This window comes from Nyctibius grandis, chromosome 4 (genome assembly GCF_013368605.1).
Source record: "Nyctibius grandis isolate bNycGra1 chromosome 4, bNycGra1.pri, whole genome shotgun sequence".
In the NCBI taxonomy this organism is placed as follows: domain Eukaryota; kingdom Metazoa; phylum Chordata; class Aves; order Nyctibiiformes; family Nyctibiidae; genus Nyctibius; species Nyctibius grandis.
In genome coordinates this window covers 103,536,542-103,560,677 of record NC_090661.1, presented here as the reverse complement: position 1 = coordinate 103,560,677, position 24,136 = coordinate 103,536,542, and the positions used below count along the sequence as shown (strand labels likewise).

At 41.5% G+C, this 24,136-nt stretch overlaps 1 protein-coding gene across 1 annotated transcript in view; it reads right to left on the bottom strand.

The window, feature by feature from the left end:
• Positions 1-24,136, bottom strand: part of MGMT (O-6-methylguanine-DNA methyltransferase) — a 161,717-nt gene that overhangs the window by 124,789 nt on the left and 12,792 nt on the right. Inside the window, exon 3 of the mRNA XM_068398944.1 lies at positions 15,174-15,313. Within this exon, the coding sequence (XP_068255045.1) occupies positions 15,174-15,313 (140 nt within the window). The remainder of the gene's footprint in view (positions 1-15,173; positions 15,314-24,136) is intronic.

Here is a 24,136-nt window from a genome sequence, read left to right as displayed (position 1 = left end):
CCTTTTGTTGCCTGCTTTTGTTATTGCTAGAAGTTCTGAAGAACTTTAAAAACGTATTTCCCAGAACAGGCAGGAAGCGAGACATGCTATCACAACCCTGAGGATATCCTCTGTTTCACACAAACATAAATCTTAAAACCCAGAGGATATCTGCATAAATGAAGAGCATCTGGACAACCTCAGAGTCACAAGCAATATTAGCCAGCACACAGAAAACTTCTGACCTACAGGAGTTGATAGATGAACCCAACCACGACCAACAGAAATGACAACCAACACTGGAGCAGAGTAAAATAGGGATCTGGTTTAACAGACAAGGACATGACCAGAGCAGCAAAAGCAGAAAAGCCTCCAAAAATGTTGAAGTGCAAAAAGCCTTCAAAAAACAAGCAACAAAAACCCCACAAAAGACCACATCCACCTTGGTTAGTTGTCCCTGCCGCCATCAGCAGAAGAAATCCAAGAAAATCAGAATGTTTCAAAGAATTCAAGTAGAGGTGGAGAGAGTCAAGACAGCCTAAGGTGCTCTGTGTCAGGGAGAGGAAAAGGATGTGACCCAGAGATCAGGCCAGTCTGGACTTTTCAATTTCAGAGGTACAAACAGAAGACATTTTCTATATTCTTCAGGTGTTCGTGTCAGCATTTAAAATTAGAACTATTTTCAGAGGTGAAGAACATTCACGAGCTGTGAAGAATGACTACTTCCAAATTATTGAGGTATTACATTTCAAATTGCCTTAATATAAGCTGATTTATATTTATGACCAAGTTTCACACCGCGTTTAAACTTTCAACAACTCCTCCCAAGTCAGATCATTGAACCTGAAAAGTTTAAAAAATAAGGCTGGAAATATTTTCCATCCTCCTTCTCTCTTATATCCAGGCATCTACACACCAGGCTGTTAAGTACAGTTACCCAATCACAAGAGGTTTCCTAAAAGTTGTGTTTTGGTCAGCACAGTTCTAGTTTATATATTAGTCTGCCGTAGCACCACGTGCCACATGAGCTCTAGGTCTAACGCAACAACCATCAAAAACTTCAAAAAGATGTTGAGGTGTTGGAGCAAGTCCAGAGGAGGGCGACCAAGCTGGGGAAGGGTCTGGAGGGTCTGACCTATGAGGAACGGCTGAGGGAGCTGGGGTTGTTCAGCCTGGAGAAGAGGAGGCTCAGAGGTGACTTTAGTGCAGTCTACAACTACCTGAAGGGAGGTTATAGTGCAGTGGGAGTCGGCCTCTTCTCCCAGGCAACTAGCAATAGGACAAGAGGACACAGCCTCAAGCTTGGCCAGGGGAGGTTCAGGTTGGACATTAGGAAGCATTTCTTCTCAGCAAGGGTCATTAGCCATTGGAAGGGGCTGCCCAGGGAGGTGGTGGAGTCACCATCTCTGGAGGGGTTTAAGAAAAGACTGGACATGGCACTTAGTGCCGTGGTCTAGTTGCCATGGTGGTGTCAGGGCAATGGTTGGACTCGATGATCCCTGAGGTCTCTTCCAACCTGGTTGATTCTGTGATTCTGTGAACTTGGTGTACTTCCATAATGCTTTGTACACTAATAAATGCAACACCTGATGGCCACATGTATTCCTAGTGAGCACCGTGCTTTTTACATTTAGCATGGACTGATTCACCCAGTAACCCAAGAGCCACTCTTTGAGGGGAAACTCGTTCTCTTTGAGAGCAACCTGTGAAACAACTCTTATTTCACTTGTAGGAAAATTTAGACATTTCCTATTGAAGCATGAAGGACTATAAAAGCATCTGTGTTATTAAAGCAGACTTTTTAGACCTTTCAGTATGAGTGACTTCAGTGCCACAGGTTGGTTGAGGCAAGATGAAAATAAAAAGCTTGTCACTATCTGCTAAATAAGGACTTGCAGTCTACAACTACCTGAAGGGAGGCTGTAGTGAAGCAGGAGTCAGCCTCTTCTCCCGGGCAACTAGCAATAGGGCAAGAGGACACAGCCTCAAGCTTTGCCAGGGGAGGTTGAGGTTGGACATTAGGAAGCATTTCTTTTCAGAAAGGGTTATTAGACATTGGAAGGGGCTGCCCAGGGAGGTGGGGGAGTCACCATCTCTGGAGGTGTTTAAGAAAAGACTGGACATGGCACTTAGTGCCATGGTCTAGTTGACAGGGTGGTACCAGGGCAATGGTTGGACTCGATGATCCCTGAGGTCTCTTCCAACCTGGTTGATTCTGTGATTCTGTGACTTGAGAAGCATTTCAGTGTCGCACCAGGACAAAGCAGCACTCTGTCCTTGTGCAACGGGCTGTACCACAGCTAAACCACAGCCCCTGCCCTGGACCTTTGCAGTGCACAGGACTGAAATAAACTTGAAAAATAAACTAATTGCCCAGAATCCATGGTAAAAACAATCTGTGGAATCCTAAATTTTTGTAAGGTAGGCAGTCTACCAACCTGGTTCTGCATATATGAGGAGAAACGTGTCCAGCTGTCCAGTAACATAATTCAATGAATGTGGCAATGACTAGTCTTTTTGAATGTCTTCTTTCCAGCTCTAGAGAGACTTTCCATCAGGAGGAGAAAGTGGTCACATGTTTTGCAGCTAAAACTCTGTTAGTAAGTGGTAGATGCCATCCCTCGTCACAGGAGCCAGGCTGACACCAAGCTCGGCAGTGTCTGCCCAGCATCTCCAAGGTAAGGTATCCCTGTGTACGTACATTTTACATCCGTGTTGGTGCATGGTGGTGCCCATGGAACAGCACATCCACCCTCGAAGACTGCGTTAACACTGATGAAATATTGCCAGAAGCAGGATGCACGGAGAGACCATGTTCATCATCATCTGAACACAAGCAAAACCTCACTGAGGAATGACAAAACCAAGGGTATGTGCATCATTAAAGTAGAGGAAAAACAAATGACAAGAAAACAACTGGTAACCTAAAGCACAAAGCTTTTGACTTCACCTCCTTACTTCTTGCTCTGAAAGGTCCTCTGCAACAGTCCTGTTTCACACTAGACAATCCTTACATCATGTATAAATCTACATTATTATGAAGTTCCTTAGGAAAATAAAATACAATTAAAAAATCTATCAGTATGAATGACAATTTGCATATTAGCAGACTACAACAGTAAACCTCCCAAATATCAAAATTAACTAAAGAAATTGATAGCTGTTCAAAACCTAATTTGATTAGCTGATCACCAGGATTTACATTTGCTGTCTGTGGTATAATACATTTACTCAGAAGTTTAGAAGCAATCAAAAAAAGCTTTTATCACCAGCAAGCACTCATTTTAATAAGCAAAGAGGCAACTGTGAGTATTTATCACTTGAAGGATTATATGCACTAAACAACCTTAAATTTGTCAAAAGCCAATAGGAACTTACTCCTACCTAACCAGAGTCTCTGAGAACTAGCAAAGATGGGCTGATAGGGATCTATCTACAAGATATCCACCCTTGGAATTATTCTCATTTCATCCTTTAATTAATAACTGTTTTAAGGTATTTGGGAAAGTTAGATTTAAAGACTATGTAGTAAAGGCAAGTGCTGGTACCACCAGTGAAACCATCCTAATGCTGAACAGATGGAACAGCTCAGATTTTTTCCTGGAAGTGGAACATCTCCCTCATGAAGAGAGGCTGAGGGATCTGGGTCTCTTTAGCTTGGAGAAGAGGAGACTGAGGGGTGACCTCATTAATGTTTATAAATATGTAAAGGGCAAGTGTCATGAGGATGGAGCCAGGCTCTTCTCAGTGACATCCATTGACAGGACAAGGGGCAGTGGGTGCAAGCTGGAACACAGGAGGTTCCACATAAATATGAGGAAAAAACTTCTTTACAGTGAGGGTGACCGAACACTGGCACAGGCTGCCCAGAGAGGTTGTGGAGTCTCCTTCTCTGGAGACATTCAAAACCCACCTGGACACGTTCCTGTGTGATATGGTCTGGGTAATCCTGCTCCAGCAGGGGGATTGGACTAGATGATCTTTCGAGGTCCCTTCCAATCCCTAACATTCTGTGATTCTGTGTCTGTTCCTGGACCATTAAGTCAAGGAAGTTTATCAAAAATATACCAGGGATTCCTAGAGAGAAATTCTTAAAAAGCAAGGAGAATAACTACGCTGTTGGAAGAAGTTTTTCTTATTATTTTGTTTAAACCAAGGTATTACAGAAGACACAAGGCAGGCTATGCACACAGACCAGTAGAAGAAGGGATGGTGATAGTTCCCAGTTTCTGCCCCTCTCTACAGCCTCCCATGAGCCACACTGATGTATCATCAGTCAAGAAATACTCCTTGATGTGAACTTCAGAAGAACCTGTTGTACAAACATATTGTTGATGCAGCACCGCTCTCCCATGACATGCACAGAATGGTTAAGGGTTGGAAGGGCCCTCTGGAGATCATCCAGTCCAACCCCCTGCCAAAGCAGGGTCACCCAGAGCATGTTGCACAGGGTCACATCCAGGTGGGTTTGAATACCTCCAGAGAAGGAGACTCCCCACCCTCCCTGGGCAGCCTGCGCCAGGGCTCTGCTACCCTCAAAGTAAAGAAGTTCCTCCTCTATGCTTCTATACTGTGCTTTTTGAGTCTTGTATTTACTTTAGCAACTTTGAAGTGAGTATCTGATCATGACCAAAAGTGGACTTCCACTGCCCTGGATGCTAATAATGTCATTTATGTTGCCCCATATTACATTTTAATTTAACAGAAAACAAAACACACTGATTAAAATTAGTTTCTTTTACAGATTTCAAGAAAGGAACTGCAAAGCTGGCCTGTTGAACATTAATGCTCCCAGGATTTGTGGACAACATGTCTTTGAAAGCAAAGCTCCAATTCAATTTTTGTGTAAACATTCTTACTTATGTTTTTTTTCAAGGTGTCTTAATGCAATCATAGGCTGCCAGGATAAACCTGGTGAGAAGGGACATCAGGAGGGCTACAGTCCAACCCATCCTCCTCAGGCTGGGCCAACAGAGGCAGCAAGAGCCTCTTCCTTACTTGGGTCCATTGTCACTTGGCACCTTGTGGTGAGGGACTAACTGTCCTCACAGTTGGGCCAGATCAATGCATGCAGGAGCTGCGTGTTTTCCTTGTTCAACCTTTGACCACCAACACAGCAGCAGAAACTTTTCTTATTGCCTTTCACGTTCCTTTCAATTCCTACCTCCAGTTGAGGTTTCACTTTCTTGACATCATCCCTACAAGCCTGGGCAGTGTTTCCAAAATCTTCCTTTGTATCTTGTCCCTTCCCACCCTCATGCACTGCCTTTCAGCCGTGGAGCTCCTCCATGCACTCCCTGCCTCACCAAGTGGTCTCCTGATGAGCTGTGTCCCCAAGTACAGAGATAGACCATTCTTGAGCACAAGGAAGGGTCTGACAGCTTTCCTGAACATCTGCACTTCCCAGCTGCCTCTCATGGGAGTCTACCTACCAGCTTCCCAAAAATCTGCTTTCCTAAAACCCAGAGTCTGCACAACACTTCTCTCCTTCCTCAGTCCTGCAGGACCCAGCAGCAGTGTCTCACAGCCCAGCCAAGGCTGCCACCCACCCCACACCCCCAGACTGCTCTTCCTCATTAGTGAGCAACAGATCTCGCTGTGCACCATCCTTGGCTCACCCATCCAGGGCCATGCATCAAAAAAGTGTCCTTGATATCCTCCAGAAAGCATCCTGAGAGCTTGAATCCCACCATGCTGCCTGTTCAGGAGAGACTAGGGAGGCTGAAGTCCCCCACGAGAACAGGGGTCTGTGACTTGGAGACTGACCCCAGTTGTTTAAAGGTGGCTTCCATTGTTCATAGCAAACTCCCACCCCATCACTCTTAGTGGCCCCTGGCATGAAGGAGCTCAGTCACTGCCTATTAATTGATGCTTTTTGCTAACAGCTTATCACACACTTAAGACTTTAAAACTTTCAGAAATGTTGAAGAACAACATGGGGACCACTCAGTCATGGAATCACAGAATGTTTTGGGTTGGAAGGGACCTTTAAAGGTCATCTAGTCCAACCCCCTGGCAAGGAGCAGGGACATCTTCAACTTCAGGTTGCTCAGAGCCCCATCCAACCTGAACTTCAATGTTTCCAAGGATTGAAGTGATAGTTCCCAGATTTCAATGGAACTTGGATTTGATTCTACATAAATTAGACACTTAGATTCAACCATCAGAAAATACACAGAGTTTAAGTCGCCATGTTTCTAGGAATAGCTCTGTACCCAGAGACACTGACAGCAAAAGTTAAAACCAGAAGCTCAAGGCTTTAGGTCTGGGATACACAGCAGTGCCCCACAAAACCACAGAATCAATGAGGTTGGAAGAGCCCTCTGGGCTCATCGAGTCCAACCATTGCCCTGACACCACCATGGCAACTAGACCAGGGCACTAAGTGCCATGTCCAGGCTTTTCTTAAACCCCTCCAGAGATGGTGACTCCACCACCTCCCTGGGCAGCCCCTTCCAATGGCTAATAACCTTTTCTGAGAAGACTGCCCCGTTGCAATCTTCATCCTTCCTGGCTGACATAGCACCAACCACGGCTCCATCCCGCACAGCAAGGTACTTTGCACCACTGCCTGGAGCACTACGATCAGAATTTTAAAGCTGTGATGCAAAATGAGAATAAGATGAGATGTGATATGGAAACCAGTACTAAATGTTTAATACGATCAGCAATTCACAATTATTTCTTAAGTGTCTTTTTCTGGATAACTTTTTTCCACTGCATGATCTTGGTGAGAAGATAATTTGAGATGCTGCTCTTGAATAAGTTATACATCTCCCTTGCTTTACTTGAACATAACAATGCCACCATTATTAATATTTTTACTCTACAAAACAGCACTAGCCTTCCAAGGAAAAAGTCCTTGACCAAAATATCAGAGGATATTAAACTGAGAAGTGATCTACTGATGCAAATCATTAAATCTATTTGCATTTGCTTACTGAACCCTAACACAGAAATTAAACTACATAGTGTGGGAAAAAGAGCTGGTTTTGCATGGTTAAAAGGAGACATCTTGGAAGATCCAAGCTCTATGTCATTAATTTTCCTTCTTCCCCTCATTAACAAGTAAAATGTTTTCACTGCTTGAAAAGTTTTAATAAATAGGAAAAAGCAGGGCAGCTGACATAAGTTTTTAATGTAATATACAAGAGCTTTTAATATTTTTACATATATTAATGCAAAAGCTAAAAATAAATGTTAAAAGGTTACATTTCTGAAGAAAGAAAAATGGCATTTACAGTTGGTAGGATAAGATTTTTAGAATTTAACTCTTTCTTTTCTGGCATGGTGTTTTGAAGATCACCTGCCATTTACCTGAAAATCAATATAATTGCAAAGGTGAGCCAGCGCAGAAGCAGCACGTGGGTTAAGGACACACATTGCCTCACGGCTCTGCACTCCAGGCTGATTTACTGTGCTTTGTCCTACCAAGTCCTAAATTCTCTTTACAGAGGGAATTAAGGCAGGCATTTTAAGAACAGCTATAATTAGCACAAGCATTGGTAGTATGTGATCTTCGTGAGTTTTACTGCAGATGCACGAACCAAAAACAAGGAGCAGCTGTCGCAGCTGCCACCTCCAGCTATAGCTGGGCAAAGCCACCCAACACCAGATAAACCCAGACGACCCTGGCACTTCTCAACCCCTGTACAGTGTTTTGATCACAACATTTGCACAGTCAAGGCTCTTCAGGTAGATACCACAGACACTTCTCAGCAAAACACTTTTTCTAATTCAATTCTCTCACTTCAGGAGAGCTCTGTGAAGGGTTCCTACTCTCCAGATGGGCGTCCGTACTCATACCCCACTGTCTAATCTCAAACAGCTCTGCAGCTTTAAATTATTCTCGGCATTATCTATGTATCTAGATTTTTTGGAGGACTAGAGAAGCCCGAGAAGAAAACCAAGATGAAGAGTTGCAATATTTCCGAATGCCCACTAATTCTGATACATAATAGAAACATAATCCATGTCATTATGCAGCCCATTTTCCCATCTTTATAGCAGGGATTTGCAATGGAAAAATGCTGCACTGCATTAATCTGCCTCTGGCAGGAGAAGTGGAAAGGTTCCACTCATGGCCTGAATTACAGAAGAGTTAGTAAAGATACGCCAGGCATAGTATCTGTGGCATAATATAGGGCAGGGTGTCAGGAAAACATTTCTTTCCTGAGAAACTTCTTGAAGAGATGATGCTGCATAGACAAATTCTCACTATTTTTTTTTGTGAAATTATTTTTCATCACTATTACAGCTCTATATCCTCTGCACTAGAAATAAACCCATCATATTTGTGCTATTTTCAAGTGGGTGCCTGCACAAGTTATATTATCTAATACAGCTTCTTGTTATTTTTGCCATTTTAAAATATCATTACTGTAAACCACCATCACTGGGTTGTTATAACATTTCTTGCTTTAGAAGTCTTGGCCAACCATCGAGGTTTACAAACACACACCAGTCAAAGCTATTTGATCTTCTGCACATTGAAATAGGTCTTCTAGCACTTTGACATGGCATCTTTAAATTTTAAAGATTTTAAAACATTATATTACTATCATGAATAAATGCCCGATAGAAATCTAGATTTTCTTTTTACATAGAGTCCTCAAAGGCTTCTCCAGTCAGATTTATGGACAAAAACACAACCGTGAAGACTTGCAAAACCCACTCCTATTTGAATCTTGTAACACTGCCTTTGACAGATGAATAGAAATGCAGCTGTGCTGTCAGGAAAAATAACACATCTAAAGCCTGGTATTGATTACAGTGGAGTTGCTCGAAATTCACTTCAGTTGAAGTGAAAGAGGAACGTGGAGTTTGCCACTCACGCAAAATAAAGTTCACCATCCACACCTGACCATAAAACTTACCCTGCAAACCATTTCTAAAAATATATGAAACTACGTGTATGGCTTTGACAAAGTCTAAACTCTCTACATGGTTTTAGAGTTTATTTTGTTTAAGTTTTTGAAACACTATTTCCAATAAAAACTTTTCTTATCTCGGTGCAGCATAAACAATCTGTAGCATCTCCACAAGAAACTATGAAAAAACCTAGCCCAGTTTATTTTTAATAAAAGGAGGACTATGCTATATAATAACTCTTCCTGCCACATCCATTGAATCTGCTGAAATAAAGATTGATGCCTGGATATTTGTAGACACTACTACCAGAGAAGGTAATATTTCTTTTTTCTTTTTTTTTTTTAGTATACCACCTGCCTGGAATTTTGAAGTAATTTGAAGTAACAGGCGTCATCTTCCTACTGAGGCATCTACATGTTTTGTTTTTAAGACAAGTGGCAGAAAACTCAACGAGATTTGTGAAGGCGTAGTGCCACGAGTTAACAGATATTGAGAAATAAAAGGTTTAGAGAAAGATATGTAAGACGCTGACCTTCTCCTTTCGGTGACTGTTCTACACAGGCACCCAAAGCATGCTTTCATTTTACCCATCAATAAATAAATCAAGATTATGAAGGGTTAGAACACAAGAGAAGCTGCCTAAAGACCAGACCAGCACAGAGCCCGTGGGTACTGCTGCAGTGTCTCACACACAGCATTCCCCCCATTCTCAGGGGAACTAAACATCTAAAATCCCACATGGGTTTTGCCCCACGTGTTGAGCAAGCATCACCCCAGAAGGGCCAGGCACTCTCCGAGCCAGCCAAGGTAGCACTTTGAAGCTTTTGAGAACAAGGTACTACAGGAGCAGAAGACACATGGAGCAGTGGAAGCCACAACCTTACATAGGACAAACACTGCTACAGTCCTGGTTAAGAAAAACAAGCAAAAATAAATAATAATTTTCCAAAAAGTGAAGAGATATTGAATATTTTTTTGATGTTTTTACTCATAAGGTCTGTAAACTGTGTGTGGACCATAGGATGACTTCATATGGACAATGGTCTTGGTCTTTGAAACAACCAGTGTTACAGCTTTACTTATACAAGAATAATGGTTGTAAATATTTGCCCATCTTCAATAGCAGAAACATCAGGCTCTGCAGAAGGAACAGAACTCAGTGGCTTGGTTCCACCAGACACACCACATCTTTCCTCAAGAAACAACCTGCAGTCTATAGAGCCTACAGTACCAGTAGCTTCAGTCTCAAACAGGTCTCTAGGACACCTGCTCCCACTCTACATTTAGAGATCATCCCAAAGCCATTAACTTCTTCACTGCAAATGTGTACTTTGTCTCACTCAGGTTTTATCCTACACCATTTGAATTACAAAATCTCTGCTGTTACACAGTAATTTTAAGGAAGGACTGAACAGGGAAGAGTGGCACCTCTTCCAAGCTACATTGCCAATAACCTTCTATTCATAAAAGTCACATCAGACGTTCACAGTAAACCAGAACTCCATTCAAAGCAGAGTAGTCACATACCTACCTCCTTCAGTCAGTTTTTAGCATGCCCCTGAGCTCCACTAAGTTTCTTAGCCTTGGCTGATGCTTATTGGAAAAACAGGAGGAGTGGCACTCTCGCAAATGCCTCCCACTTGTGGCATCAAAGAGAGATATCACTCCCAGTAAATTTTACAGTATGAGGAATGGAAGAGTTAGCAAAGTTGACATTTAAACCATCAGCCCTGGCTATGATTAAATACCTCAGAGATGAGCAGAGTGGTTCGCACCTCTCCAAGTTAGTGTTCTAGGCTCTTACCAGACCCCTGTACACCACTGCACCCGCTGCACTGAGATTTTCTTTGCACCTCTAATAGCTGGAAACCTGTTTAAACTGAGATTTTGGAGAGTTTCTGATAATGTTAAACTGCCAAAGAGAAATTGACTGAAACTCTCGTGAACTTCTTGAACTGCAGATTCACCTTTAAAAGGTTTAGGCAGATGAATAATACAAGAATGGCCAGACTGGCTCCTTGTTCCTCCCTCTCTGTTCTCTCTCAGTAAGATGAGGGGAAATGAAACACTATAAAGAAAATTGCAAATAACCTGCAAGAAATCCAGCAGGCAGGTGGGATCACACTGCTTCCAAAAGAATCCCTCTTCTGAAAATAGCATAAATGAAGTCTGGGGTATTCCTACAACACCAGGAAAATGCACATTTTGACCGTTCAAGCAATGGTATAAAGCAAGTTAACCTGCCCAACCTCACTTCTCACAAGCATGCATGAAACGCCAACAACTCTTCCAGAGTCTCTTGAATTCAGGTTCACATCCATACCTACAAACACACAGTTCCCCGAGTGTATGGAGGAGCAGATCACCTTCACACGCTGTCTCCTGCAGAAGATGGGAGCTCAGGTTCCTCTGTCAAGCTCGAGCTGGCCACGCGCCCCGGTAGCCCCCATGCTGGAGAAGCAGGAGCCCAGCACCAAGGGGGTGGCTGGCCCCAGATCAGCCACATCTTGCCCCAGTGCTTGGCAGTGACAGATCACAGCCAGCTCAGCTAAGCTTTCCACTGGAAAAACTCAACAACTTCTCACTGTGGCATCCTGAAGTCCCACGGTGGCTGTCAATATTAGCATAACCTGGGATCCGTGCCCACTAATCAGATGGCAAATTTAACTTCCATTTCACAAGCACTCTCATAACCACGCGGTTATAAGTCGCACTGTTCACCGCCCCCTGCTCAGCAGGACAGGATTTTCCAACCACACGCTGGAAGCTGTTTCAGTTTACCTCAAGGCACGTTATACTGCTGCCCTTTTTCCAAAATCCTCCAGCTGCCACTGCGTTCCCTGTGCTCGTACACGTGTAGCCCAGATAACTCTTGCCCGAGCTGGGAACCCTGTGAGAACATGGAAATTCCTGAAAGAATTTGGATTTTTGCAACCCAGGGAAAAGCTGCTCCCTGCTGCCATCCCAACTGCCAAGGCAACATCCCATGGTTCCAAACTATCTTCTGCTGTAAATATTTAGCACAGGAAAATACAAGCAGGGTTTCTGTTACTGATAACAAGTCACGAGTTTAACTCCCTGCTCACCAAGCAGATAATTTCCCCTTCCAGCTCAGGAGCAAGACAAGGCTTCTGAAAACAGTCAGTCCTGGGGTGGGAACACTGCAGGGGACAGCAGAATAACGAAGAGAACAAATTCTGAAGTGTCAAAGCTGCTAAAGACACTCAGAAGTACCATAACAGTAAAAAAAGTGAGTTTTTCTTTTGGATGTGAGCAGAAAGAGTTAAACACTTACAATGGTTCTGGAGGAAAGAGAACCTCCTTGATCAAAACTAATCCTTATATTTGTATACACTGAAAGAAAAACTGTAACAACTGATATAGTACTAAATATATATATTCAAATCCATATACAGGAGATATATATATACTTTTAGTTCTTTTTTCAAAAAAATGAACTGTGAATCTGAAGTTCTTAGTGAAAAATTTATAAAATTAAGTTTTGTCTTTATACTTTTTTACTTTACAACTTCCAAGTTACTGTTTTAAGTGAGCCCATTGTTAGCACTGCACTTTGCAAAATAGTTAGAAACAACTTTAGTTAACATTCAGTAAATTAAAACTTTCCATCTTCTTTAGCTGAAAGTCTTCATGTACATATATATAAATTTTATGTATATGTACACACATATATTTAAAAAGCTTGAATAAAAATTCCTCCTCCCCAGACCATTACATCATGACGTGCCTTGACTTTTAAACTCTGCCAGAGCAGAACAACCTCAGGTTATTACAATTAGTTTCATCTCATTAATAGATCAATTTCTTTCAACTGAATTTTTGAAAACTGAATTTTACTTTGTTGCTTCTCCTTTTAGGCTACATTATAGCCTGTGCTCTTAAGTTTTAAGGAGAGCCATCACAGAATAGATTGTAATCTCAGGTGATTAATTGCGCAGCATTTTACAAGCTCTAAAACAGAGCAAGATCTCCCCAAACCGATTATGCCATTAACCAGGCACTTATCAGATTTTTCTACAACTAGCAGGTTTGCCTGACGGATTGCAAGTCTTAAGTATTTATATATTTCAAAGGTTTACTTATTTTTGTTGTTAAAACCCCTAAAATCTATATTGATTGTTACATGCAATCCTACATGAGAAGTCCCAAGCACCACGGAGCAGAATACCAATATTTATTACTAGACGTGCGCTCATTATGGTTCCCTCTGACAGGGGTCCATTAAAATCAATTTTTATGTTTCTTATGGGTTTTTTTCCTACCCAATGTTCTTCCCATAGTGTTTATTAGCCAGTTAGGAGAAACACTGGGCACTGTTTTGTTTTTATTTTATTCTGTTGAAAATAATGAGGCCAGATTTAACAACTACTCACTAGCAATAAGTAGAAGAGATTAAATGTTATATTTCAGCACAAACATTTACAGATGGCTTTAAAATTCTTAGAACTTTATAATCGGTAAAGACAAAAGCAAGTCCCACCTTATACCTCTTTTTCAGCTGTAAATTCTTAAAGTAACTAAGAATATTCTGCTACCATTAACTTCTAAACCACTCTAATAACATTCTATGTATAATATAACAATTTTTGCATATAACTTATCAGATTGCTTGATTTAAAGATTACATAAAGACATTACCAAGATGCCACTAAAGCCTCAACACTTCTGGGAGGCCAGGAAATTAGCTCATGACTGAGAAAACAAAGATCAAGATCAGATAAAAATTAAAGAATTAGGAAAAGTATCTAGATTGCCTGATGTCAGCCTGAAGAACACGATCCTTCTTCAACCAGTCAACCTGGCCATGTTACACATGAGCAAATGGCAGCCCCCATGAACAAACAATACCTCCCATCCACCTTCTTGGCCTCGACTAATTAAGAACCTGTAATTATCTTCTTCCAATAATCTGCCATTTCACTTTGAGCCTGTACTTTTTAGTACCCACAACTTGATGATTGTTTATTTTCAGCTTTTATTTCCATGCAATTCCCTTTACATCCAGCATTATGAACAACACCACACAATTGCTTGTGTTTGTCACCTTCGAGAACACACAGACCTTTTTCCTACTGTTCTTCCACCCACTCATGGACATTTCCTCTTCTCAAGGGTGAGGAGTCCTCATCTGCTTAGTTGTTCTTCAGGCAGACACTGCTCTGCAGCAAAGGCAAGCTTCGGCCTTATCCTCAATACTGCTTTGTTTCTATTCCTCATCAGCAGAAACCCAATACTGAAATCAGCGTATGAAGAAGCTGAAGTACTTATTTCCATAGCACTGGAGTTGGCAAAACTGTCAAATCCAGAGGCTTGAGTGTTTTCATATTAGAGGTAAAAACATATTTCAACCAGAATACACATTAGGCTTTGCATTTCTGATGAATTTTATGCACACTTTCATTACAAGGATAATAAAATAGGAAAGCATAAAAGGGAAAACCCCAAAAATCAATGGAGGTTTTCAGAAGCAAAAAGCAGAGGAGAAAAGAACATGGAGAGAAGGAAGCCAAACCTGTTTGAGTCTTGTCAGAAAAAGCTCTGCTGTAACAGACTGTGGCAAAGGCTGTAATTTTATTACCAAAAACACAGTTAAAAAGACCAGCTTTAATAAGTAGTATTAGTAACTTATTTTGGCAGAGGACTTTGGCATCTGGTAAAGAATTCAGTGTTCCTTCTAAAAAGGAATTCAGCATTTCCTCACAAATAAGGAAAAAGCACAGACCAAAGATCTGAACAGGACAGATGTACTTTAGCAGATCGAACAGCACTTCTATTCAACAGTAAAACGTACCAATACCTCTTCAGTCTGTCCTATAGTTGAGACATCACCTCTGCCATGTACAACATCTGTTCTGAACTCCAGAAGACATTACAGATATGCTCTCACAAGTAGCATGTAGTTATTAAAATAATTATTCAATCCTAATTCTGCCTGTTGGAACATCTGTATCTAGGTCTGCAAAACTTGCAGAGTATGGAAGGAGGTCTTACTCCTCAGTGACAGATTCACACACGTGCCCAAAATGAGGGGGCAGGATGTACCTTCAAAACCTGCATTAAAAATACTTCTATTTTAGAACATTTCTTTGCTAATATTATTGATGCAGCAGAGAAAGAAATGCATTTTGGAGCCACCACTCCTTAAAGGTACTGGAGGCTGCTTCTGCCTCTCACAGGAGCAAGCACTGCGTTCCCAGTACAGCTAGTAAAAACAAGTACGCGTAGTCGTGTCTTAGATCCTCTGGGCAATATCTTTCCTCTACCACATACATAAACAAAGGATCAATAGGACATGAACTTACCCACTTGGCAGCACACTCATTTTTGGAAGTTTTATTTCATGTAAGCCTGTTTCACAGCCAGATATCTCGAGCTTTCCCACGGGGCTAAGCAGCACCACGTGTTTCTCCTTGCACTGAGATTCTCCCCCTTTGGAAGCCACCTGTTCATGAAAACAGATTCCTCTTTAGTTGCATGAATTTTCACCAAAGAAAAATCATCTCAAGATATTTAGAGTAGTTTTCAAAAGTAATTTTTTTAAAAAGGCAAGAAAACAGCTTGTTTCATGTCTCCTCAACTATGGCTTTTACTTTCAAAACTCCAAGGATCCATCCTAAGAAGTCAGCATCTAAATTAAAGTCTCCAAAAACCATGTTAACTAGCAGAACAGTAACCTTCATAAACATCTCAAGTAATAGCCGTTTCATGGTTGGTTTATCAGCTCACATCCTATGTGCTTTGACACTGATTTCAAAAGGATTATTGTGACAACAAAGTATATTCACTGGTTTACAGCAGGAGTGTTATGCAAATAACTGCTGGAACACAAATAGAATATGTCTGCTGGAAAAAAATATATGAAAAAAATCAATCATTCCTTAGTAAAAGAAACATTTTTTATTCCCATTGTTACTAGTCTGGTTTTACGATTACTGATAGGATGCAGTTGGAAATAGATGCCAAGCATTTCTCAATATCATACAAGACCAACAATAACACACTTGTCAAATTCATCTTAAAAAAAACAGCCTGAATCAGTAGATGTTTGAGTTGTATTTACAGTTTGGTTTGTACAATCACTAAGAAAAAACGGAGAGAACACCACAAGTATGTCCACTGCCGTCACCCAGACACCAAACCGGAGGTTCAGATCCCATCGCCATCAGTGCTGCACAAGCAGGACAAAAGCCCTGGCTCCACAGAGCTACATTTGAGTGAAACAGGACAAAAAAGTGAACAGAAGGAAGAAACCCAAGAAATTGTACGGCAGCACAAGCCAACTCGATCAACAAACATCCCAGTCACATTGAGATACCAGAAGGTTTGTTGGTGTGTAAGGTCACTCAGATAGTACAGTTAATTTTGCCTTACACCTGACAAATTCCCTTGTTCCTGCAAGATTCAGAGCCAGTACCATCTCCAAAGACAACCATGCCAACTTATTTTCCCCTGTATTTACCCAAGTTCATTGCCCACCCCACCTGTGACACCTATGTCCCAAGGGGGACAATGCCAAAAACCCCATGGAGTATTAGATGAAAGGCAGAAGTAATTAAGAAGCTGGTAAACTGATTGAAGAGCACAATGACAGACCAGGGGTGCATCAGGAGACAGGAAAATCTAGGCATGACAACTTACAGCTGACCACCGCTTGCAGCTGTACAAGAATTTTTTTCAAAATAAAAGAATTTCTTTTTGAATTATTAAGTGCTATGTAACAAGCTCACATCTGTGGGTAATGTAACCAACCTTAAGAGAACAGAAAAAAAGAACCAAGTAGACAGTTTTGCCCACCAGGACAGAAGTAAATGTAAACCTCTGAATTTTGGGAAGCACTTACGCAATTCCTCAGCCACAGACACACACAGCAACCAGGGCAGAGTTCCTCAGCTTGGAGAAGTTCTGCACAGGGCTTGAAGAACTGCAGGTTCCTAGCAGGTTATTTAGTTTGATTGCAACCCAAATCAGCTTTTTGCTAAATAATCAAATGTTTGCTGGTGTTACAAAACCCCTCCTTTTCAGCCAACTTTTTCCTTCTCCCTCCTCAAGGAGAGGACATGGGTGAGCTTTTCAGAGCAGCACCTCACTGCAGAAGTCTTAGTAAAAAAGCAACGTAAAAGTTTACATATGTGCAAAACCAGTATACATTCTTCATTTTTATTTGTGTGACAGCCCTAAACTAGATGCACTGAACCTCACACCATGTACTCCATGAATGTAACAACCTCGTGATAAGAGGACAGCTTTTTCATCATAACAAAACTATAAATAACACTAAGTTGAACTAAGCTTTATAGATGAAAACCTTGAGTGAGCAGTCTACAACTACATGAAGGGAGGTTGTAGTGGAGTGGGAGTCAGCCTCTTCTCCCAGGCAACTAGCGATAGGACAAGAGGACACAGCCTCAAGCTTTGCCAGGGGAGGTTCACATTGGACATTAGGAAGAATTTCTTCTCAGCAAGGGTCATTAGCCATTGGAAGGGGCTGCCCAGGGAGGTGGTGGAGTCACCATCTCTGGAGGGGTTTAAGAAAAGCCTGGACATGGCACTGAGTGCCATGGTCTAGTTGACATGGTGGTGTCAGGGCAATGGTTGGACTCGATGATCCCAGAGGGCTCTTCCAACCTCGTTGATTCTGTGATTCTCTGAGTACAACTAGTATTTTCAGTCTTGTTTATCATATGCATTGGGCAGCAATGTTTAGGTTTATTTTTATAAAAGAATGAAACTGCATGACATACATCCACATACAGATGCGATTGGGTGAGGAGCTCAAAGATGAAGGCCACCATAGAGATGTACAAGGCACACTGTCCTCTCTCCTGGCACTAATGTGCCTTTTCACTATTTATCTACAGCTACTGAGATGAGCCAGAGAAGATGAAGGTAATGATACGCTCCTGCTGGCAGTGCTATTTTAAAATAAAGGGAAATTTTATCCAAGATTTAAATCGCAACAGTTTTCAGAAGCAAATAAAGAGCCTTTAAACTTGGCCAGCTGAAATTACCAAATGCTTGGACATCGTTTACTGGAGACTGGTGGACACTGAAGACCTGCTCATGCCCACATCCTTCCAAATCCAGGCACAATTTGTTCGACATAGTCTTCCCCATAGTGTCCTCACTGAAGCTGTGAGAACTAGAAATGAATGGCAGCTTAAAGCAAAAGCCTAATAAATCCAAATAAACCACCTTCTGCCTTTTTTCTCCAGCTTACGTAAACGAATCATTTGAGGAACTTCAATCAGGTACCGCATGAACTCTACCTTCACTCTCCCTTTCCACTGTAATACCTACAAATCTGTGTCAAAATCTCTCAATTTCAAAATTAGGTAGAAAACCCAGGACTTCTAGAGAGGAAACTTCTCCTGCCATCCTCTGGAGTCTTGCTACAGAAAGAGAAATGCAGGTGCAGGGTATGTTAGTCTGTATCTCACTAGACTGCTAAATGCCCTATAGAAAACTGGAAGACTGTTGTTAGCTAACGGAATTAAGTCCTTTTTGTCATTAATAACAGATGAGTACCAAAAGGCTTTCACAGTGGAAGATTTATCAGTAAAAATATTAGCATGATTTATGAGTTAATGTCCTGTACAGAGGAGCCTCATTTTCCAGGCAGGCTCCCATGACTGCAACAGCACGTGCCTCAGTGGCACCACGCTCCTCTGAAGGGCCAAGGTCCCCTAAATTACACATCAACTCCACTGAACACCACTAGGAAACTGAGATGTGCCTCTCAAATTGCCTTCCTAGGGTTCAGATGCTAAGGATGCAAAACAGCAACGAGCTTTATCTCCTAAACGAGGTGCCGTGAACCCAAAAGCCAGCATTAGCTTGATGACTTGCATATAGGATCTCAACCTCTTACGCCTTCCACTGTAATTCAGTTTAACAGCTTTGCTGCAGCCAAGGTTTTCAGTACTAAAACATACCTCCCATTTGATTACATACAGATTTTATTTAAATTTGCATTAATGGTCTTTCATATTACAGTAAATAATTCAAAATTATTTTCTACATTCTACCGCTCCTAAACCCCGCAAAAATTCCATTGCAGTTTGGTCTCATCCTAGAATCCAATTCACATCCATATCAGGGAATTGCTAAATAAAAAAATGCAGCAAAATCTCAAGGATCAACAAGGTTCAAAAAAAAATCCATAGCAAAGTGTTTCCATGCTTCATGTTCTCCCAAGAGGATTGTGTTTTCCAGAAGACAAGTCAAGAGAGGAAACCTCACGGCATTCCTGCGCTTCAGCACCATGCCCCAAGTCACTGCTACTGAACCCAAGGGGAGCAAGAATGCACAAGGGCGACCAAGCTGGGGAAGGGTCTGGAGGGTCTGACCTACGAGGAACGTCTGAGGGAGCTGGGGGTGTTTAGCCTGGAGAAGAGGAGGCTCAGAGGTGACCTTGGTGCAGTCTACAACTACCTGAAGGGAGGTTGTAGTGAAGTGGGAGTCGGCCTCTTCTCCCAGGCAACCAGCGATAGGACAAGAGGACACAGCCTCAAGCTGCGCCAGGGGAGGGTCAGGTTGGACATTTGGAAGCATTTCTTCTCAGCAAGGGTCATTAGCCATTGGAAGGGGCTGCCCAGGGAGGTGGGGGAGTCACCATCTCTGGAGGGGTTTAAGAAAAGCCTGGACATGGCACTTAGTGCCCTGGTCTAGTTGCCATGGTGGTGTCAGGGCAATGGTTGGACTCGATCCCAGAGGGCTCTTCCAACCTGGTTGATTCTGTGATTCTGTGAATATCTTTGAGCATCGCTTTCCAGCTTTTCTTGGTGTTCTCCTCTTAAAGATCTTGCAGTGTGTGTGTGTGTGTACAGTGTTAAAACCCTAGAGATCGCAGATTTCCACTGGAAAAAATGCCACAGTACTGCCCGTGCATGTGTTTGCGCCCACCACAAGTGTTCAGCCCTCAGAAATTGTCTTTAAACAAGTTCTGTCTGAAGGCTGTGGTCCAAGACACCAAAGATGTCACCTTTTCACAGATCTTCCCTTCATATTATTGAGGACATGAATCCTTCCCATCAGGAAGGGGCCAGAGCCCTATCTCTGCCTGATCTCCCTCCACAGGGTTTTCTATTTCCTTCACTCTGCATTACCAACAATATAAACCCACCACACCATACCAAAATATTAACAATAACCCCCTCTGCCACCACCTGCCTCTGATTTAACAGGGCATTTCCATTAGGCTACAGCATGTGGCTGAACTTCAAATGGAAGTCCTCATGATTTTTTATTTTACTTCAATATTTTTGAGAATCAAGGCAAAAACACATTCAACCACTAAACCTAATGTGTCCTCACACATCCTGCAACTTTATTTTTTTTAAACCAAGACAGTTTAAGTGCATTAACCAGCAAGATGTCACAATTGCCTGTAAGAAAAGGGTCTCTTGATCCTTTCAGATTAACAGAAAGTGTTAATTACTGAGTACCTGATAACAAATACAACCAACTGGATGAAACTGCATTACAATTCTTTCCCCTGTTTCACTTGCCATTTCTCAAGCCCAGAAATGGTTGTGTTTCACCACTTCCAGCCTAGCCACCGCTGCACATTTGAAAATTATCTACTTAATTCTTCCATACCATGAAAGTTACTGTTATTTAAAAATAAAGAACCCACCCAGATGCCCCACTAGGTTTCTCATGCAATCTTGTTCCAATATTGGGCTAAGATGTAACTACATACTGGCTTCAAAAACTAAAAATTGCAGTACCTACTGTCTGAGAGGATCCCAAATAGCACTATACCTGTTAGCAGCACAAATCATGGGGATTCTTAGCTGTAAAAGCTGAATTTGACATATTCATCCATAAGATCAACACAGTTTGAGAGTGGCTTCACCTGGAGAGGGCTGACACTAGCCCATCATGACACTAGCCCATCCCACTAAAGGTGTGACAGTACCAACTCGCTCATTTACTTCCTACTCTTCATAAATATATCCTAAGGACACATCACTTCAACGTTCTGACATATTTACATTCGGAAGCTCATGTATGAGCTATAATTCTCAAGCACCTGCCCTGTCTCTATGATGCCATAGAATATCAGTGACTTGCCAAAAAGCAATTCCAGGAATTTGTTGAGTTTGAGAGGATGATCAATAAACGCCAGGGAAGTTGCTTCTTCATCCTAATTACAGGAAAGAGTTCAGGACTGGTATTTCTTTAAGTGTCCTTCTTTTGAGTATCAAACCTGCTTGTTATTGATTCAAGTTTTGAATGAAAATTCAATGAAAGCTTGAAATGTTGGATTTAAATTTAAGGAGAATACTTCACAGGCACCTGGATTTGGCAATTTGCTACTTCATTTCAGTCATCTTGTTACAGTCATTTGTCCTGATCCACTAAGTTCACATCCTCCTCATAACAAACTCTTCATCAAATCGCATCAGTGGTATTTGTCAAGGCAAAAACAATCGGGGACCATCATAAGAAATAAGCCTGGGGCTGTGGAGATGAATAACGAAGCTGGACCACAGCCTCCTGCTTGGCACAGGGGCTAGTGAGCCCACACATGCCAGTGGTCCACTCACCCAAGGTTTGCATTGAATTATAGTTCTCTCAACATCTCCTTAATAGTTTAAAACTTCCTGTATTTGTTGGACGTGTTTATTTAAAAGGAAACAATCCATTGTACGTTAAGAATATGGGAAGAGATATTAATAGTAAAGGTAATGCATTTGTGCACATATACTTCAGCGTGGAGGGTAATTTTCCAACCTTATGCAGCCAGTCTTAGATGAGAAAGCCAGTTCGTACACTCACTGCTTTAAAGCAGAGAAAAACTGAAGAACTGGAAAAAAACACAGGGTGCATGCAATCAAAATAAAGTCTAAAAGCCTGCTCCTCTTAATATAGTGATTAATCATCTATATTTCCACCTTCCAAATGAACAGCGTCTGCTACTGTTTCAAGAGAAAGAATTTACATACTACAAATAATTTCAGTGTGGGGAAGAAAGAAGGGAAGAGGAAGAAAAGTTTCATACCCAGAAATATTTTAATATACTGGAATAAAAATCATACAGAATGAGAAACATTTATTTCTTAGTCTTTTTGCTTGTTATGAAGTGATTCTGTTTGATTTCTTTCAAAGATAAGACATGAAGTTTTCTAAAAGCTGTTTCCTACTCTTGAAAAAAAAAAAAAGTCCAAAGATTTCCCACTAAACTAAATGGAGTGAACTCTAAAGCTATAACGATGCCCTGATCCAAACAGGTCCCTGCAGGTTTGACATCTCAATCTGGACTGCTGAAGCTGTGAGAAAGGTGCCTGGAACCCAGGGCAGGGCTTCTCCTTGGCTAGCAAAACAAGAGAAGGCTGCTGCTGCCCTCTCCAACCCACACGCACAGGGTAGTCCTGCCAACATCACTCATTACTTACTCAAAAAATAATTTCTGAGCAAGATAACAGACATTTCCTGTATCATTACACTTCGTCACACATAGCATCCTTCAAACACATGGAAACCTGTTAGTCCAAGGAAAGCTGAGTGCCCCCCAGTTTTTAAATTAAGGCAAAAGTTAAATTTTGAGGAAGAAAAAAGGTGTTGTATTTCTTGCTTGAATTCAAGAAGAAAGTCTTGAAACAAAACCACCATCATGGTAGGTAACCAGATTTAATTCTGTCAATATAATCTACTAACAAGTAAAATAACATTTAAAGTTACCTTTAATGTTATAAAATACAAGTCCTTTATATACTTCATCAGGTTCTTGCGAACTAGATGACCACCCATCTGGACATAAAACACGTCTTCCCCTACACAGCCCACAGTAACTGTCTATACTGCATGTATTTCTTCTTCCTACAGCATCCAAAGCAAACTTCCAGCTTGCCAGAATAAAGCACCATATATCAGGTCCATATATTTTTGTTCCTTGCTGCAGGAGTAATAAACACCTCCACAGCTGAAGAACAGGACTGTAATCCAGATAAGGCTTTTAAACAAAAGCTGCACTGAGATACACTGCAGTACTCTACTAATACCTCCAATGCGTCCCTAAGTAAAACTAACCCTGGTTAAGCCAAACCTGTAACTTCAGAGGGTATGAAAACAAAACCTACTCATTTCCTGGTTAGGGGAGGTTTGGAAAGGAAATGTCATACAGACCGTAAGCAAATCCAGGGTTAGTTTGGGGTGATACAACAATTTCTTTACCTTCCAAAGAACTGATCCCATAAAAAACGTGAAAGTACAGAATTAAACTGCATATTTTGAATATATACAAATACACACTGGCACAGCAGCCACTAAAAATCAGCCCCCATCTTCACTTCCCCACAGATCCACTTCACAGAAGCCCCTGACACACCAGAGGGATACGTGCTCACGGACAGAGAGCAACATTTGCTTTCTATGGCATTTTAGAAGTATTTGACAAGAGCAAACACATAATTCTTTATTAAACAATCAAAGACAACAAAAGCAAGTTTCTGTTGTCCCATCGTATTATACTCCTAATCCTCTTTGGATGGCAATCAAAAGACCCCGAAATGCCAAGCTATGGAAGTGTATTTCCAAGCAGTGGTAGCCTCTGGCTCTTTGGCTACGTCTTCAGTCTGTTGCTTTGGCAGACAGGGGTAATCCTGGTGTGTCAAACAGCAAATTCCCAGTGTACCTACCAGGGCTACCTCAGACTACTTTATTTTACTTAAAGGATATTTTAATTGTAATAAAATAATTTTCTTCTTTAGAAGAGGCAGGTAGGTTATTACTATTGCATCCAGGCTGCATTCAAGAACTGCATTTTCCTACTTTATCTCTTGCCCATGTGCCAAGCTCTGATTTGAGACAGTACCAGCAGCAGATACTTCAACATAAGACCTCCGTGGACTGTTTAAACAGGGATTCAGATATACTATTTCCTCCAATACCTCTCCAAAACCAAGAAAACAAACATTTTGTACCTTCCCCCAGCTCTTACTTATATAGGAAGCTTAAATGCAAGTGCAGCAGCCACTGCTGTGGCCACACAGAAGTTTAAGCTATATATACTGTAGGATATTTATGTCATCATTTCAGATCATTAACATGAAGCTAAGATGAACATTTTGAAAAAAAGTCAAATGTTTACAGGCAGCACACAAGTAAAATGCCATTAGAAAGTGTGGTGTTAATAAGCTATATTCATGGTTGTGGTGGGTCAGCATCAAGGTTGCAGGATTGGGTCATGCCATCCCCAGGACGCACCTCGGTGCCCAGGAACAGTAGCCAACAGCTACTTTAGGTATCTCGTTTGAAACAG